This window comes from Zalophus californianus, chromosome 17, assembly GCF_009762305.2.
Source record: "Zalophus californianus isolate mZalCal1 chromosome 17, mZalCal1.pri.v2, whole genome shotgun sequence".
In the NCBI taxonomy this organism is placed as follows: Eukaryota; Metazoa; Chordata; class Mammalia; order Carnivora; family Otariidae; genus Zalophus; species Zalophus californianus.
Genome location: NC_045611.1, coordinates 13,159,779 through 13,175,425, shown reverse-complemented (window position 1 = coordinate 13,175,425; position 15,647 = coordinate 13,159,779). Strand labels below are relative to the sequence as shown.

At 54.2% G+C, this 15,647-nt stretch overlaps 1 protein-coding gene and 1 non-coding gene across 3 annotated transcripts in view; one reads left to right on the top strand and one right to left on the bottom strand.

Moving 5' to 3' along the window:
- VAC14 (VAC14 component of PIKFYVE complex) overlaps positions 1–15,647 on the top strand; it is a 102,034-nt gene that overhangs the window by 5,026 nt on the left and 81,361 nt on the right. The window contains exons 2-10 of one of the 2 annotated variants that reach the window (XM_027618051.2): positions 6,425–6,526; positions 6,968–7,118; positions 7,440–7,607; positions 8,425–8,487; positions 9,260–9,367; positions 9,828–9,937; positions 10,242–10,348; positions 11,286–11,420; positions 11,904–12,056. In XM_027618051.2, the coding sequence (XP_027473852.1) occupies positions 6,425–6,526; positions 6,968–7,118; positions 7,440–7,607; positions 8,425–8,487; positions 9,260–9,367; positions 9,828–9,937; positions 10,242–10,348; positions 11,286–11,420; positions 11,904–12,056 (1,097 nt within the window). The remainder of the gene's footprint in view (positions 1–6,424; positions 6,527–6,967; positions 7,119–7,439; positions 7,608–8,424; positions 8,488–9,259; positions 9,368–9,827; positions 9,938–10,241; positions 10,349–11,285; positions 11,421–11,903; positions 12,057–15,647) is intronic. The other variant, XM_027618052.2, reaches the window with a different exon arrangement.
- Positions 4,647–4,717, bottom strand: TRNAG-GCC. Its single transcript has one exon. It is a non-coding gene; the product is annotated as a tRNA-Gly (tRNA).

The following is a 15,647-nucleotide window of genomic DNA, read 5'->3' as shown; positions in this document are numbered from 1 at the left end:
GTCTTTGGTCCTTGCTCAGAGGCAAACATTCCACTTTGCCTGTTCACTTAGTAGAGACTAGCAAGCAAGTGGAAACCAAATTACCTAAATACTCAGCAGAGCAGATGGAGATGTTTACCTGGAGTACCTCTGGGAAGTTGCTGCCTGGGTGTGCGGTCTGAACACAGCCCATGATGTAGAGAAGCGCGAGGGGTACGTGGACTCGCCAGGACAAGAAGCAACAGCCCCAAGGCCACTGAGAGCTTTACACCATGGACATAAACACAGCTCCGGATTCCTCTTCCGCTCCTTTTTGGGGGCCAGGAGCATGGCAGGTTCTCATTCAGCAATGAGTGAATGAACGTGATCTTGTGTGGTGTGTGTGAGATCACAGTTTGTCTCTCTGATTCTGACATTGCACTAATACTGCTCTGTGAGCATGCGCAACAAAGAGCACATTACATGCCTTCTCTTACTCTCTAGAAACCGTGTAAAGTCATTGAAATGAGTGGCCCCACCTTACAGCCAAGGACGTCTCCTCTGGAGACATAGGAACATGAGTGCAGTGACTAAAACCTGCTGGCTGGGACATTTGGACAGCACCAGATGAAAAGGGGTTGGGATTCAATGAAATGAGAAACGTAAAGTGCTTGGCAGCCAGTAGGCATCTGACAAGTGGCAGCTGGGATATTTGAGGAGGGAGATAGTGCAACATAGTGGGAATGACTTTAAGACCTTGGAGTCAGAAAAACCTAGGTTTGGTTTCTGCACCTGTCATCTATAAGTTGTGTCACCTTGTAAGTTTCTTAACGTCTCTGAGCCTCAGTTTCTGCCATCTGTAGAATGGGTGTTAGAGTGCTTAACCCAGGGATTTGTTTTAAAGTTTAAATTAGATAATGTATGTAAAGCATCCAGCATTTATCACCTAGCAGCTAGTAAGTGCTCAGCAAATGGTTACTTATTTCCTGCCTTCACAATTTAAGTCCGGCTGTAGAGCATTCCAGAACATCTCCAGTATGCACGTCATCTGTAGTCCCTGGGTGTGGTGGAGGAATGCTTCAGGGATGTCTGAACACTGAACAGGATGGGAAACTTGTGTGGAGAAAGCTGCATTTCGCTTGGGGCCTCCACAAGGGGAGTTCTCCACAAGGGGAGTTCGCTCTGTCCCTGGGTGCGTTCGCTGTGCAGCTGATGCCGAAGACGGGAGAGAGGAACTGGTGTACAGTTGAAAGGGCTCAGGCTTTGAGGTGTGTCACGGGTTCAGATCCTCTGTGAGCCTGGGCAGGGGATTTGGTTTCCCTGAGGCTGTTTCACCTCTGGAGGAGGAGGTGGTAATCCGTGCAGAAGGAGGTGGTTCCAGGGAGGAACAGAAATCCTCAGTGTAGAGTGTGCCTCAGTGTGCCCAGGAAGGCATCCACCACCAGTGCTCGTGTGGCCCGTGATTGTCGCCGCTGTGTTGCGGAGGCCAAGGGGGTACAGCGATGGACCGTGGTTATGTTGCTGAGACGGTGGCCCTGGTCTCTCCTGATGAGAGGTTCCCAATGTGTCCTCCCCTGTCTGGGGTTCCTTCTGTCGAGGAAGGGGGAGTCAGTGTGGCACTTGGCGCTGTTGGGGGCCACGTCACGAGCTTGGAGTTGCCACGTTGGGTTTGTGCCTTGTGAGGAATGAGTATTTCTGCCGTCTGGCGACACCTCTGACCACGAGAATGGAGGCTCTGAGCAGCCTCTAAGGACACCTCATCAGCCTGGGTTTTCGGGACTTTTGAGAGGGAAGCAGGCAGAAGCAGCCCCTCTTCTCTGGCACACAGAACAGTAATGCCTATGACCTTTATGGCAGTGAGGGTCCCAGGGATTTGTGATCGTGAGAGTTTCTGGGCCAGATATTCACTTCAAAGCTAGTGCAGCTTCAGATCCCCAAGTGTGGCCGGCCACCTGGGGATGAAAGAGGAATCAGTGTGGTCCTTTGAAGGGAGACTCAGCTGGCATCCGGGAGCGCCCGGAGTTTCAGCTCCGTTTACTCTGCCTCCCTTTGTAGTGCGTTTTTCTCTGTGCGCACTCCTGTAAAGTGCAGAGGCCAGTCTCCTCGACGGGCCCATTTTGGAGCACCTAGAGCGGGGTTACAGCACCCCTTTGCCCCTTGGCAGGTGGCCTTCAGAGCACACCGTGGCTTCTGCATCTTTCCCCAGCCACAGTGCTGGTGACCTGGGCCCTTCATGGCATACCTGTGGGGATCCCGGCAGTGGTACCCTTTGCCCCCCTAAGCTGAATCCTAACGCTCAGGGCTGAGGACCCCCCGGATACAATAGTGGTTAAGCCAGCCGCTTAGGTTTAGAAGAGTAGGCCGCCCCAGGTCACCCGTATGGCAGCGTGGGGCTCCGGCCGAGTTTGCCCCCAGCTCGTGCTGACCTTCAGCACTGCTCGTGCGGTCCTTCAGCCCAGTCCCCAGGCTTCACTGGCAGGTCTGGCTGGAGGGGACGGTTACACATGGCAGGGGCAGTAAGACTAGAGAGTTCAGCCCAGTGCCATTGCGGTCGCCCGGAGTGCCAGGTAAAGAGTATGGCCTTGATTTGTGAGACAGCTTTTCCCACTGGAGCCCCAGGGCTTGACCCACAGAGCCAGCCCCAGTGCTTTCCAAACTGATGGCATTGGTGAGAGCATGTTCTCGTGGCTTCCCTGTCCAGGGGAACCATTTTCTTATTTTCCTGGACATACCCCCAAGTGTGCGAGGTTCTGGGGCCTCCGGACTTAAACAAGTCACTATTTTTGCGGTGGCCTGAGATGCCCTTGTGTTGAGCCCTGGGAGGATTCAGGGTGGGGAGGCCGGTGGTGTTGGTGTCAACCAAATGAGAAAGGTACTCAGAGTCGGGGTGGGGGGCGGGGAGTGCTAAATACAAACAAATATTCTGCTTGCCCATCTCCTGCCTTCGGGAGACCCTGGTGCTCATGCGGGCTGTCACCCCAGCATTAATGAGCCCTGTTCCTCACACTGTCTCACATGCAATCTCTATAAGCCTTCGGATTTTTTAGAGCTCCCTAATGCCATTCAGACCCTTACCACCCACCACTGCAGATCACTCTTACCTTCCGTGGCTCCTTACTGCCACCAGAAGTAAATGCCAATTCCTTTGCCACGCACAAGCCTGGGAGCAGCTTCACCAGCCCTGTCACCCAGCTCTCCTCTACCTGTGTCCTTCACTCTGCCAAACCAGATGCTTCTCTCCTTCCTCTGAGCCAGCGTTCACGCGGTTCCTCTGTCTGGGCTTCCTGGTTCCGAACAGTTCCAGCACGAGCACTGCTCATCCTTCAGAGCCCCCCCCCCCCCCCCCCCCCCGCTCAAATGCTGACCCTTGCAAAGCCATGCCTCATCCCTCCCCGCCAGATGGCAGACCTGCTCCCTCTGGTCTGCTCTTCTCGCCTCACAAGCTTCTCACCAGATCGTTTTGTCTCTGCTTTGCATGCAAGTCCTGTGTGCCATCTAGCTTCCTCCCCGGCCTTACCCGAGCAGAGAGCCCCTCATCCGTATGCTGGCTCCGTAAGAGGGAAGAGTGCCCTTTCCAGGTGCTCAGGGACCGTTGTGACCTGAAACAAGCAGACAGGCGAGGCCATGGTTCTGGGATGGCCTGTGCCACCAGCACAGCTGGGTCTCTCGCAGATGCACTGCTGAAGCCTCATGGGTGTGCTCAGTCCCGCCCTGGGTGCTGCTCGAACTCATCCTGGGCAGAAGCACGGCCTGGCTTCCTCGGGAGTGCTCTCGGCGGCGAGAGTCGGAGGCACAGCTGCTGTCAGTGGCTTTGGTGATCCCCGTACCCTGGACTCCTCAAGAACGGGGAGACACAGGTTCTAGATGTTTGTGGAACTCAAGACACTGTGTATTTTTCATCAAAGATATTTAAAACTGAAGCTAGAAACAAGTCATTCTCGGTTGTCAGATTGTATTCACATATTCTTTAGGCAGTGTGAAATCTCAAATCCAGTCTTCTGGGATTAAAAATAAATTTGCTATCTGCATTGGCCGGGCCTCGAACCCGGGCCTCCGGCCTGGCGGGCGAGAATTCTCCCACTGACCCACCCATGCTGCAGCTGTGAGCTGCTGTGTGAGCACCTCCCTTTAGGCCCTGTCCTGGGCCTCCTTGTAGCTATGCTGATGCACAGACTATAAGGCCAGGCTTTGATGCTGCCACATCGGCACAGCTGCAGGAACAGAAAGCTTAGGCTCCCGGGGCGGGGGGGGGGGGGGGGGGCGGTGAGCAAGAGAGAAGTTGCTTTGCCTTCAAACATCAGGCCAGAAACTGGAGCTCAGGTCCCTCCTCAGTAGCAAAAAGCACACGAAGACTTTGGATGACTTTCTGCCCCTCGGATGTATGGATTCCCCCGTTCCACGCTCCCTGCGTGCTGAGCTGGTTTACAGTTCTCAGGTTTCACCCCAGCTTCCCGCTGGAGACCGGCCCAGGCTGAGGCCCTCACTGTGGAGGGCGTGAAGGCCTTGGTCCCCACAGCCTCTCCAGAGAGCCCAGCTGCTGTTCTTCGGCTCACTGAGCAGGGAAGTGAGGTCAAATCCACAGCGCCCTGGGCTGCTGTAGGCCAGCATGCTTGAGATTGGCTTCTCCAGCAGGATCTCTGTATGAAGGGAAGCCTGCCAGGAAAAGGCCAAAAAAAAAAGAGCAGCCCTGCATTGGCCGGGAATCGAACCCGGGCCTCCCGCGTGGCAGGCGAGAATTCTACCACTGAACCACCAATGCTGACATATCTGCAGGGCTTTTCTCAAGGGGCTGTGTCTGTGGCTGTGTCAGAGAGGAGCTCTGGCAGATCATTATGCCTTGCCTGGCTAGTTTGTCCAGTTTGGGAAGCCAGAGCAGTTTACAGAGAACCATCCTTGCTGGGCCTTATTGGGCTGCTTTGGGAGGAGCAGGGAGGAGAGGGGTGGCCGATGGAACTGGCATTGAGCTTGCACCTGGAGGCCCTTGGTCCATCCATCGCCCTCAGCACCTCAGCTTGGTGGAATTTCACCCTGTAAAGATCAAAGAAAGAGGCACCAAGCAGGCCGTTTGTACGCCACCTTCCTAAAATACCCATCCCTGCTCCCACATCCACCAGCTTGGGAGCCGGGCCTGTTTTGTTCACAACTGTGCTCACAGTGCTTGGCACAGAATAGGTGCTCCGTACGACTTGCAGTATTAAATCTTCAAACTGTGTCAACCCCTCATTGAACAACCATTTTGTAGGAGTGGTCATTGCCTCATAGGGCAGCGCGTTTGTTTTTGAACAGCTCTAATTCCTGGCAGGTTCCTGACACAGAGCCGGAACCACATAGACTAACTGATACCTTTTGGACTTAACTGTCCTTATAATTCCTCGAGCCAAATTGAGACCCCCCATTTATGCGGCAGGCGTACAGTGGTCCCGCCACAATGGACACAGAGCAGTTAGACAGTGAGTCCGGGCAGCTGCTTTGCCAAGTGCATATTCTGTGGATGGCCCCTTGGCTGCGACACTGGTGGCAGTCTGCCTCACGCCTGGACGACGGGATGGGCTCCGTCCGTCTCACAGCTCCTTAAAGACACTTCTTCCCCAAGCTCTTCAAAAACAGTAAGAAGCTTCCCTGTTACCCATGCTGCGAAATCCATTCTACCTAATCTGAGATGGCCAGAGTGGCCTTAGCCAGCCCATCCTGGTAGGTCTCCCGCTGCTGGGGCCCCAGACAAGCTTGATTAGATCCCCCTCCTCGCCTTGGCTCTTACATTTCCTCCTGCCCGGAACACTCCTGTTTCCTTCTCTCTCCTTGCCTCCTTCAAGGTCCAGCTGAAACTGGACCTCTTCTGGGAAGATGTCCCTGACACGCAGGCCACAGCTCCCCATCAGTTATCTGGGGAGCCGGTTATCAGTTCTCTGAGACTGGTCTCTGATGGAACCCGGCCTCCCTCTGTTCTCCTCCTCTCCGGGCAGGGCCTGCCATGGGATCATCCCCCAGGGTGACCACAGGTGCTCCCCTCCACGCCAGGGGCCTCCCTCCGACCTCCCTTCTCCCTCTTAGCGTAGTGACCTCCCAGGTGGACACCTTGGAGGCAGACCTGCCCTCCCTGGCTCCCATGTTCCATGGGTTCCTGATGCTCTTCTGTTTGAAGTAAAGCAGCCCTTCCCTGCTCTTTCCCACTGCCTCAGGCGTGTTTCAGGCCCTCCTTCCTGACCCTGAGATTTTTTTCCGTCTCCTGTCAAAGCAGCCCCGGCATCCCAGTCTCTTCCAGGCTGCCACCACAGCTGCCTAATTAAAACAGATCTGAGCGTGTCATCCCATTGCTGGGAAACTGTCACTGGATTGTCTTCCTTGAACTGTCAGGCCACTCCTTCCACAGGCCAAACTCCTGTCCTTCTCTCAATATACCATGCCTTTTCAGTCTCTCCCCTGTACCTTGCCCTTGACCTGAAAAGTGCTTGTGGGTGTTTTTCAGATCTGATCCAGGCACCTCCCATTCGGCCCAAGGAGATCAGCACATGGCATTTTTCTGGCTTCCGTGGTATCCGTTGCACCACATTGCGACAGTTACTTGTTTGTATGTGGATCTTGCCCACCGCACTGGGACCTGATTCAGCGCCATCCATGGACATGATGACACAGACACAGAGAACCTCTCGGGCGCAGGATTGGAGGGTCTAGCCAGTGTTGAATAAAGATGGTTGACGTTGCAGTTTTTGGTCCCCAACAAGACATTCCCTTGCGTTACTCTCAGATTCCCAGAAGTGAGGTAGCTCTGCTGTTCCTCATTCTGTTGTACGCAAAGGGAAACTGTGACCCAGGATAGGGAAATGAGCCGTGACCCAGCCAGTGCCTTCCAGTCAGCAGCAGAACTGGGAAAGGCCCACCCTGAGGTGCAGGACTTCTGATTCCTCTTTCTAAACAGGTCACCTCCCTGCCACATCCCTGGCCCTAGAGCCAGCAGCCAAGGGGGAGCCTGACTCCACTGCCCTGCAGCCCCTCTCTCCTCTCTCTCCAGGCTGGTCCGAGAGTTTGTGGCCCAGAACAACACCGTGCAAATCAAGCATGTGATCCAGACCCTGTCTCAGGAGTTTGCCCTGTCTCAGCACCCCCACAGCCGGAAAGGGGGCCTCATCGGCCTGGCCGCCTGCTCTATCGCACTGGGCAAGGTGGGCCTTTCTCCTCAAGGGACAGACACAGCCGCAGTGGCCTTCACTTTGACCGCCCAGACGCAGCAGGCTGCTGCAGACTTCTGCTTTACCGCCATTCGCGCCACACCTGAGACCAGCCAGGCTGGCTTTGCGGCCCTCGGTCCGCGGCCTGGCCCCTGGCCTGGGAGGCCGACTTGCTTAAGGCCAGCCCTCACGCAAAGGCCTGAACCTCTTCAGGGGAGCCAGGATGTCCGCTGGGGCAGGGGAGGGGGGAGGGGGCGAGCTGCGGGCCCCCAGCCGGGCCCCCGTTGAGCTGTCTCTCCTCCCGCCCCCCTGCAGGACTCAGGGCTGTACCTGAAGGAGCTCATCGAGCCGGTGCTGACCTGCTTCAACGATGCCGACAGCCGGCTGCGCTACTACGCATGCGAGGCGCTGTACAACATCGTCAAGGTGGCCCGCGGCGCCGTGCTGCCCCACTTCAACGTGCTCTTCGACGGGCTCAGCAAGGTGACTGCCCCTCCTGCGACCGGCCCTGGCACGGCACCCCTGGGGCCCCTTCTCCCAGACGCGGGCAGAGCAGATAGAGATGGGCCTGCCAGCGCCGCTCGTGTTCAGTCTCATCATCGTTGTCTCTCGTGGCCTTGTACGGACATTTGATTTTTTTTTCCATTTCTCTATTAATTGATTTTCATCGCAGTTTATGAAAGTGTCAGTCCACCACAGAGTGCAGGGGAAACACAGATAGTTTGAAAAGCCCTAACTTCCCTTATAGAAGGCAAAGATGGTGAATCCAGAGTACAGACTGTATTTCCCCTGTGAGGGGAGCACTAGCCTGTAAGCTCTAGAAAAAGCTCTACTTACAAAGGCCGAGGAGTCCCTAACACGCTGTCCTCAGCAGCACGCTCAGCCTCACGGGGCGCGCCTCTGGGCACAGGGTGGCCTTGAAGCCCTGCAGCCTGCTGACCGCCACAGTCGTTCCCAGGGCGCCAGCCTCACAGCTGCCTCAGTCCCCACCTCCCGGAGCGGAGAGAGGACCCAGCATGTTAGGATGGGGAACCCTTGAGGAAGGCTGATGGGAACCCACCACCTGGCCTTGTGGCAGCAGGTGCCAGAGGTCCCTGCACGGAATTCCGTGCATTTCCGTTCCTCGCCACATGCCATTTTGCCCATCCCTACCTCCCTGCCTTCCTTCAGTGTAGTCCCTAATGGAGGTGCCTGTTCAGTAGTCCAGGCTGTGCCAGGGACTTGGTTCTGCGGGTTTTCAGTAGGTTCCTGGTCCTGTGTATTGACTGTAACCGTCTCTCTGTTTCTGGACCTCTCATAGTTGGCTGCAGACCCAGACCCCAATGTGAAAAGTGGATCTGAGCTCCTAGACCGCCTTTTAAAGGTAGTACTTGGTCCCTACTTTTATTTTGGAATCTGTCTCTTCCACCTGTCTATACAGCTTATAAATTCTATCTCTGGGGGCGCTCTTCCTAATTTTTTAAATTTTTTTCATTTACATACAGTAAAAGTGACTCTGGTGTACAGTTCTTTTATTTATTTATTCATTTATTTATTTATTTATTTATTTATTTATTTAGAGAGAGAGAGCACAAGCAGGGAGAGGGAGAAACAGGCCCCCCGCTGAGCAGGAAGCCCGACGCAGGGCTCAATCCCAGGACCCTGGGATCATGACCCGAGTCGAAGGCAGACGCTCAGCTGACTGAGCCACCCAGGCACCCCTCGTGTACAGTTCTATGACAAGTGTACAGATTTATGTCACCTGCACAATCAGAATACAGAAACATTCTATCATCCCAAACATCCCCACATGCTAGCCACCTCCCTAGGACAAAGGAGAGTCCCCGTCACCTCCCATTTCCACCCAGTGACAGGGGCCTCTGATGCTCAGCTCACCGGGGCATTTGATCCAGATGTAGGGTTTTGTCGTATGATTAGTCATCTTGCTTTGATTCCTGCTTTTACTCCAGCATTTTTGCTCGTTCTTTGGCCTATGAGCGGACGGTTGCCCCGGGACCTCTCCTATGTAGCATGAGCTCTGTCATTTTCCTCTGTGGCCACCTGACCCCTGGAGCTAGCCCTGGGCCAATAATCGGGTCGGGTCAGGCTGCCCTTGGCCTCTGGCTTTTGGCCGCTCACATGCCTTTGATCCACAGGACATTGTGACAGAGAGCAACAAGTTCGACCTGGTGGGCTTCATCCCTTTGTTGCGAGAGAGGATTTACTCCAACAACCAGTACGCCCGGCAGTTCATCATCTCCTGGGTAAGGGCCAGCCCCACGACAGTTTCTCTAGCCATAAGGAGCCTCTAGTAGTAAAAGCTGCCCTGTGGCACACACCCTGGGCAGTTCCTATGGCTGAGACAAGCCTCACTGTTAAACCTCTAATAGCCACTGACGCCCGGTAATCAGACACACGTTTGCTCCATTCTGCCCCAAAGCCCGTCCTGTTGGCCCCGATGTCCCGGCAAATACCCCCATGTCTCTTTGAAGCCGGGTGTGCTACTGTCAGCAGTCATACCTCTTCGAGCCTTGTTTGTTCTTTCCTGTGCCTTACCTTCTTCTCCGCCCCTTTAACCAAAGCCTTGTCTGCCGGGGCGGGGGCGGGGGGTGGGGCGGGAATCACGGCGCCTTCTCCCTGCCCAGCCTCAGAGCGCTGGGGAGGAGGAGACGGAGGCTCCCGGGCTGGTGTAACTTTCCCTTCCGGTTCCTTTCCCTGGGTCAGATCCTGGTTCTGGAGTCCGTGCCAGACATCAACCTGCTGGATTACTTGCCAGAGATCCTGGATGGGCTCTTCCAGATCCTGGGTGACAATGGCAAAGAGATTCGGAAAATGTGAGCAGGGGAGGGGCAGGGGGAGGGGCGGGCGGCTGCTCGGCACACACCCCACACCCAGCAGATGTCCCACACCCAGCAGACGGGCGGCCATGGGAGATCCGCTCACTCGCTTCATCCTGGCTCCCGTGCTTCCTGCCTTTAGCAGAGAGCTGGTCAGCCCCCAGCCTCTGGAAAAGAGCCATCGGCAGCTGTGCAGTGTAGTCCCCCTCGCAGTGGCCCACCCGGAGCAGAGGCAGACACCAGGAGAGGCTTCTCCAGGCCTGGCTGGTATATGCTCTTTTCCTTCTTCTCTCGTTGGTAGGTGTGAGGTGGTCCTTGGAGAATTCTTGAAAGAGATTAAGAAGAACCCCTCCAGTGTTAAGTTTGCGGAGATGGCCAACATCCTGGTGATCCACTGCCAGACCACAGGTGAGGATGAAGGCCCCGTGGCCACCGCCACCTCCTCAGAAGCAGCAAGAACCCCGGTAGGAATATAAACCCACACCCCACTGGACCTGGGGCAGCGCAGCGGTGCATCTTTATGGGAGAGAGATTCAGGTCCTCCATCATTGTGGAGGCCCTTGCACTTGGTCTGACCCTGGAGTAAGATCTGGAGACCCTCTTGCTGGGAAGCTTGGCATTTCACTATGAATTGAAATACTTGCAGGTTGGGACTATGCATCCACGAACTTCTGTTGAGTATCAAACCATCACAGAACTGACTGCCTCACATAGCAGCTACTTACTGTCAGTCAGGAGTCTATAGGTCAGCTAGATGGCTCTGTTCACCTGGGCCAGGCTTGGCTGCACTTGATTATGCACATGCGGTCCACTGAAGGGTCATCAGAGGCTGGGTAGTCTGGGATGGCCTCACTCATGTCTGCCAGTTAGCTGGCAGTCACCTGGGAAGCAGGGACCACTGGTCCATGTGTCTCATCATCCAGCATACTAACCCAGAGGCATTCATATGGCATCAGTGAGGTCCCAAGACATGTGGTAGAGGGGAGCAAGGCCTGTGGAGGCCTCGGCTTGAACCGCCATACCTTCACTTCTGACACCTTCTGGTGGCCACAGTAGGAAGGCCAGCCCAGATTCAAGAGGTGGGGAAGTGAATTCACCCCTTGATGAAACGAGCTGTGGAGCCCCTTTCTGGGTGCAGAGGGTAGAGAATCATGGCTACTGTTACATCTGCTACAAGATTGTCATTCATGTGTGTATCTTTGGAAGGCGAGAGAGTATCAGTGAGGCTAGAAGCAACTCAGGCCCTCGGGTCCCCTCCAGTCCCTTCCTGGGGGCATGGTCAGTGGGAGGGAGCACTCCGGCTGCTCGTGCCGACCCTCCTGGAACCCACCAATTTCTCTTCCAGATGACCTGATCCAGCTGACAGCCATGTGCTGGATGCGGGAGTTCATCCAGCTGGCTGGCCGGGTGATGCTGCCCTACTCTTCTGGGATCCTGACCGCTGTCTTGCCCTGCCTGGCCTACGATGACCGCAAGAAAAGTATCCTTTGCTCCAGAGAGAGGAAACCAGAGCAGCCCCAAAGGAGGCTGTGAAGTTGCAGGACCCCGGCGTGAGGGGATGGGGGTTCCCTCCAGATAGCCCCTGGCACCTAGGGAGCAAGCGGCGGAGCAGGACAGGGACTGGGAGCACCAGGGCGGCACCAGGGACACGGCGCTAACACCACTGTCCCCAGACCTCACCTGGTTTCTTACGGATCTGGAGCAGCTCTCCCAGGTCCCACAGTTCCAAGCCCCTGAGCTCATACTACCCTGTCTTGGGTGGGGGAGTCCTGTTGGTAGAAAGCCCACCAGGAAGGGTGGAGTAGAAGACAGGAGCATTTCACAGGGACTCAGGACAGACTGTCCGCTAATCCACCTCTGGGGGGAAGGGGGGGTTGGTGTCCAAGTCCCTGACCAATACCAGTGACGTCAGGTTTAGGAAACACCCCCTGGATGGGGCTACTCCTTACATCAATGGACTCAGGCATCAAGGAGGTGGCCAACGTCTGTAACCAAAGCCTGATGAAGCTGGTCACCCCTGAGGATGACGAACCTGACGAGCCAAAGCCAATGGCCCAGAGGCCGGCAGAGCCAAACCCCGATGACACCCCAGCCAAGCAGGAAGGGACAGCTGGTGGTGAGTAGGCTCTGCCTCCCGCCCCTTACCTCCCAGCGTGACTTGACGTGGGGCCTCACTGAACCAGCCCAGGTGACTTCCCAGATGTCACTTCATGTAATTCTGGTAACTACCCGATGAGGTAGGAGTTGCCGTTCTCCCCATTCTACAGGTGGGCACAGGGAAGACACGTTGCATGGCCAGGATCTGGGAGAACTAGGAAGTGAACCCTGGCAGTCTGCCTCCAGAACCCCTGCTCTGAACTCTCCCTGCCTCAGAGAGCATGAAGCCTTTTTGAAATCTTTTTCTGTGTCCGGCTACAGGAAATTGTTGTTTTCACTGTGGGAAGCTTTGGAGCCTGGCAGAGGAGTCCAGGTTGCAGGGTTCACGTGAAACTTGGCCGTAGACATCCAGCCGTCTGGAAGCCAGCTGCCTTGACCATGCAGGCGCTCGGGGGAGAAGGCTAAGAGCTGCGGATGCAGCTTCAGTCCTGGGGGCTTCTCCCGCCCAAGTCCGTGTCTTCACGAAATGAAATGGCTCTGCCATCCTTTCAGCCTCTTTCAGCATTATCGTCTTATTTCTCCATAACATAAAACCACTCTTACGTCAATTAGAGTCTGGAGTTTGACTCTCTAGGTGTTACCTAGAACTCTGACTTTATTTTGTTAAAGGGTCTCTATCCTCAGTAAGAGGGCACTGATCAGCTTCGGGGTGATGTTCTCCTTTGCGGAGTCAGCCAGAGAGTAAACTGATGCAGAGCTTACTCACATTTTTAAGGCTAACAGACTCAGGTCTGGAACCTGAGTTCCAGGAGCCAAAAGAATTTCTAAAGCTTTTTCTCCCATGGCCATTCTCCGACTTCTCTTGAGCGTCTGAGCAGTACGTCAGGCACACGAGGCCCATGGGCCTCCTGTCCTGGCTTTGGCTGGCCAAACCAGTAGCATTCCATGCTGGACCAGTCAGGTGTCAGGTTACAGCTGTGCATCGCTTTGGCAAGCCGGAGCAGCAAAACAGCGGGAGGCACAGCAGCCCTCAAGTGGAGCATGGGTGGTTCAGGGGTAGACTTCTCGCCTGCCACACGGGAGGCCTGGGTTTGAGGCCCGGGTTCGAGTCCCAGGCAATGCAGCTGCTGAAACCTTTTTGCCAGCTCCTTGAAAAAGAAAACTTGGGGAGGTAAAGTTAGTGTGGGCCTCTCAGAGCAGGAGCTTTCTTACTAGGAGAAACTAGAAGAATCTCAGGGATAGACCTGCTTAGTGAACTTTCACTGATGTATATTTTATTACCTTTTCATTTTTTGATTCTCATTTTAGGAAATTTGGAAAGTAGAGAAAAATATAAAGAAGCAAGACTGCCCCCACCAAGAGGCAATTAGTATAATCTCGGCATATTTTTTCTGTTATGTACATATAACGTATAATAACATGTATGTTTTTGGTATCCATATATATATATTTTCATATATATATGAGATCATATGATTTACAAAATTCCACATCCTGCTTTTTTTGTTTGTGGGACGGCTTCTTTTCGTTTTTGTTTTGTTTTGTTTTTGGCTTGACAGGTTGCAGTATGGAGAAGTTGTGAAGATTTTATACTGACTTTAAAAGTTAGTGCCTCTTAACCCGTTGAATCAGAAAGTGGAATAATGGCTGTCGAGCTGGAGGGAAGGAGGGGATGGGATGCCTGCTTTCTTTGGGGGGTGATGGAAATGTTCTCGAATTAAACAGTGGTGATGCTTAACATAACTGTGGGTTTACAGTCACCCAGTTGTATGCCTTAAAATGGTGAGTTTTATGTTACATGAAATATGTCTCAGTTCTTTAAATAAAATCATTGCCTCTTCCCCCAGAGTGGAACCCAGCAGCCCCTATCCCACCCTCTCTGCTTATGTGGCAACAAGTCAGGCCCCGTGGGAAGGAACCACTGTCTTCTGCAGGTCGTGGCAGCTGTCGATAACCCCAGCTGGAGCACTGGGGGTTCCGCAGTAGTACCCTTGCCTGCCAGAAACCAGGGTGCCATTGCCAACCATTGCAGCTTCTTTCAGTTTTTTAAGTTTTCCTAAGCACTCTTGCAACAGCTCCCTGCTTAGGAAAGTCTCATGCAAGACTGGGATACATTCAGGCAGCTTGGCTCTGGCTTTTACTGCCTCATAAACAGCATTTCAGCAGATGCAAAGCTCAGTGTATAGTAGTTCCTAGAGATGATCACAGCTAATCTGGGGGCTCCAAATCCACTGCAGACATGCTTAGCTTGTAACCACCACTTTACCAAAGGACCAGGAGAAGGCCCCAGCAAGCCAGGAGACGGTGATGATTCAGCTAGTCAAGTCGACAGGTTCATCCCAGCCTCTGTCCCTTTTTCTCATTACTGTTTTGCTCCACTGTTCCAGCCCTGGTCACCTGGCCGAAGGCAGGAGCCTCCTGCCTCGTCTCCCTCGTGGGGCAGGGGGGCAGGGGTGGTGGTGGTGGTGCAAGATCCACGACGAGGCTTGGCAGCCTAGCCTGTGCCTTAGTGTACACGTGCACGCATGCACTTCGCCCTCACCTCCAACCACAGGGCCTCCTCTGTGCCACGCTGTCCCCAGCCCCTCTCTGCTTGCTCTGGCTTCCCCTTGGCCCTGCCACTTGAGGGGTCCATAATGCAGTGTCCTTGCTCCGAGTTCCTGGGCTCTTGCTTTGTGCTCCCTCTTCCCCTCCATGATGCTGCCTGACTGTCTCAAGTGTCCTGGCCTCGATTCTGGGGTCAGAGCGGCCTGCTGGTGAGTCCTGGCTTTGTTAACTTCCTTTCTTTTGCCCTTGGACAAACCACTGAGCCTGTTTAAGCCTCTGATTCCTTATTCGTTAAGTAAGGATAACAATAAGAATACCAAACCTATAGTGTGATGGTGAGTTTTAAGCGAGATTTTTGCTTATAAAGCTTTTAGCACATGGCAAAGGCCAGACACTCTCAGGAACAGGTGCTTTCGTGTCAAACTGTTTTAACACATGCGTATCATTTGTCCATCTACTTAGCAAGGCTCTCAGGGCAGGGCTTTTGCGTCCTTGTTTTTTATCACCAGTCTTTCCCAGATGTTAATGGGCCCCTGGTAGGTCCTAAGTGAGGGACCATAGAGGGTCAGGGATAGAAATTCATGTGGCAGGTGAGGGGCAGAGCTGTGAATAGGGTTTCCAGGAGAGGGCTGGCAACCACCATTGGTAGATGTGTAAAGGAATCCATCCATCTGCAAGGCTTTGGTGGGCCTGGGTGTATCAGCAGCTTCTGTGTACCCTCCACGTGCAGGTGAATCAGACCCAGATCCTGCCTGCAGGGAGCTCAGGGGCAGACCCACAATTGCTTGATCACTTAATCACATGTGGCCCTCCATGTGGTCACAGAGGACTGGGGGCTCCATGTCAGGGCCATGGCGGTCATTTGAACTGAATCTTTTCCTTCTCCTTAGCTTCCACTCGGCCCCCACCCCACCCTCATATTTTACTCTGATTATGAAGGAAATATATGTCCCCTGTGGAGATTTGGGTGGAAGGAGCATTCCTAGTAGAAGAGGCACAGAGTAAACAAGTGAAATACATTGTCTGGTAGATACATTCAGCAGCATGTGTCAGAAGCCATAAA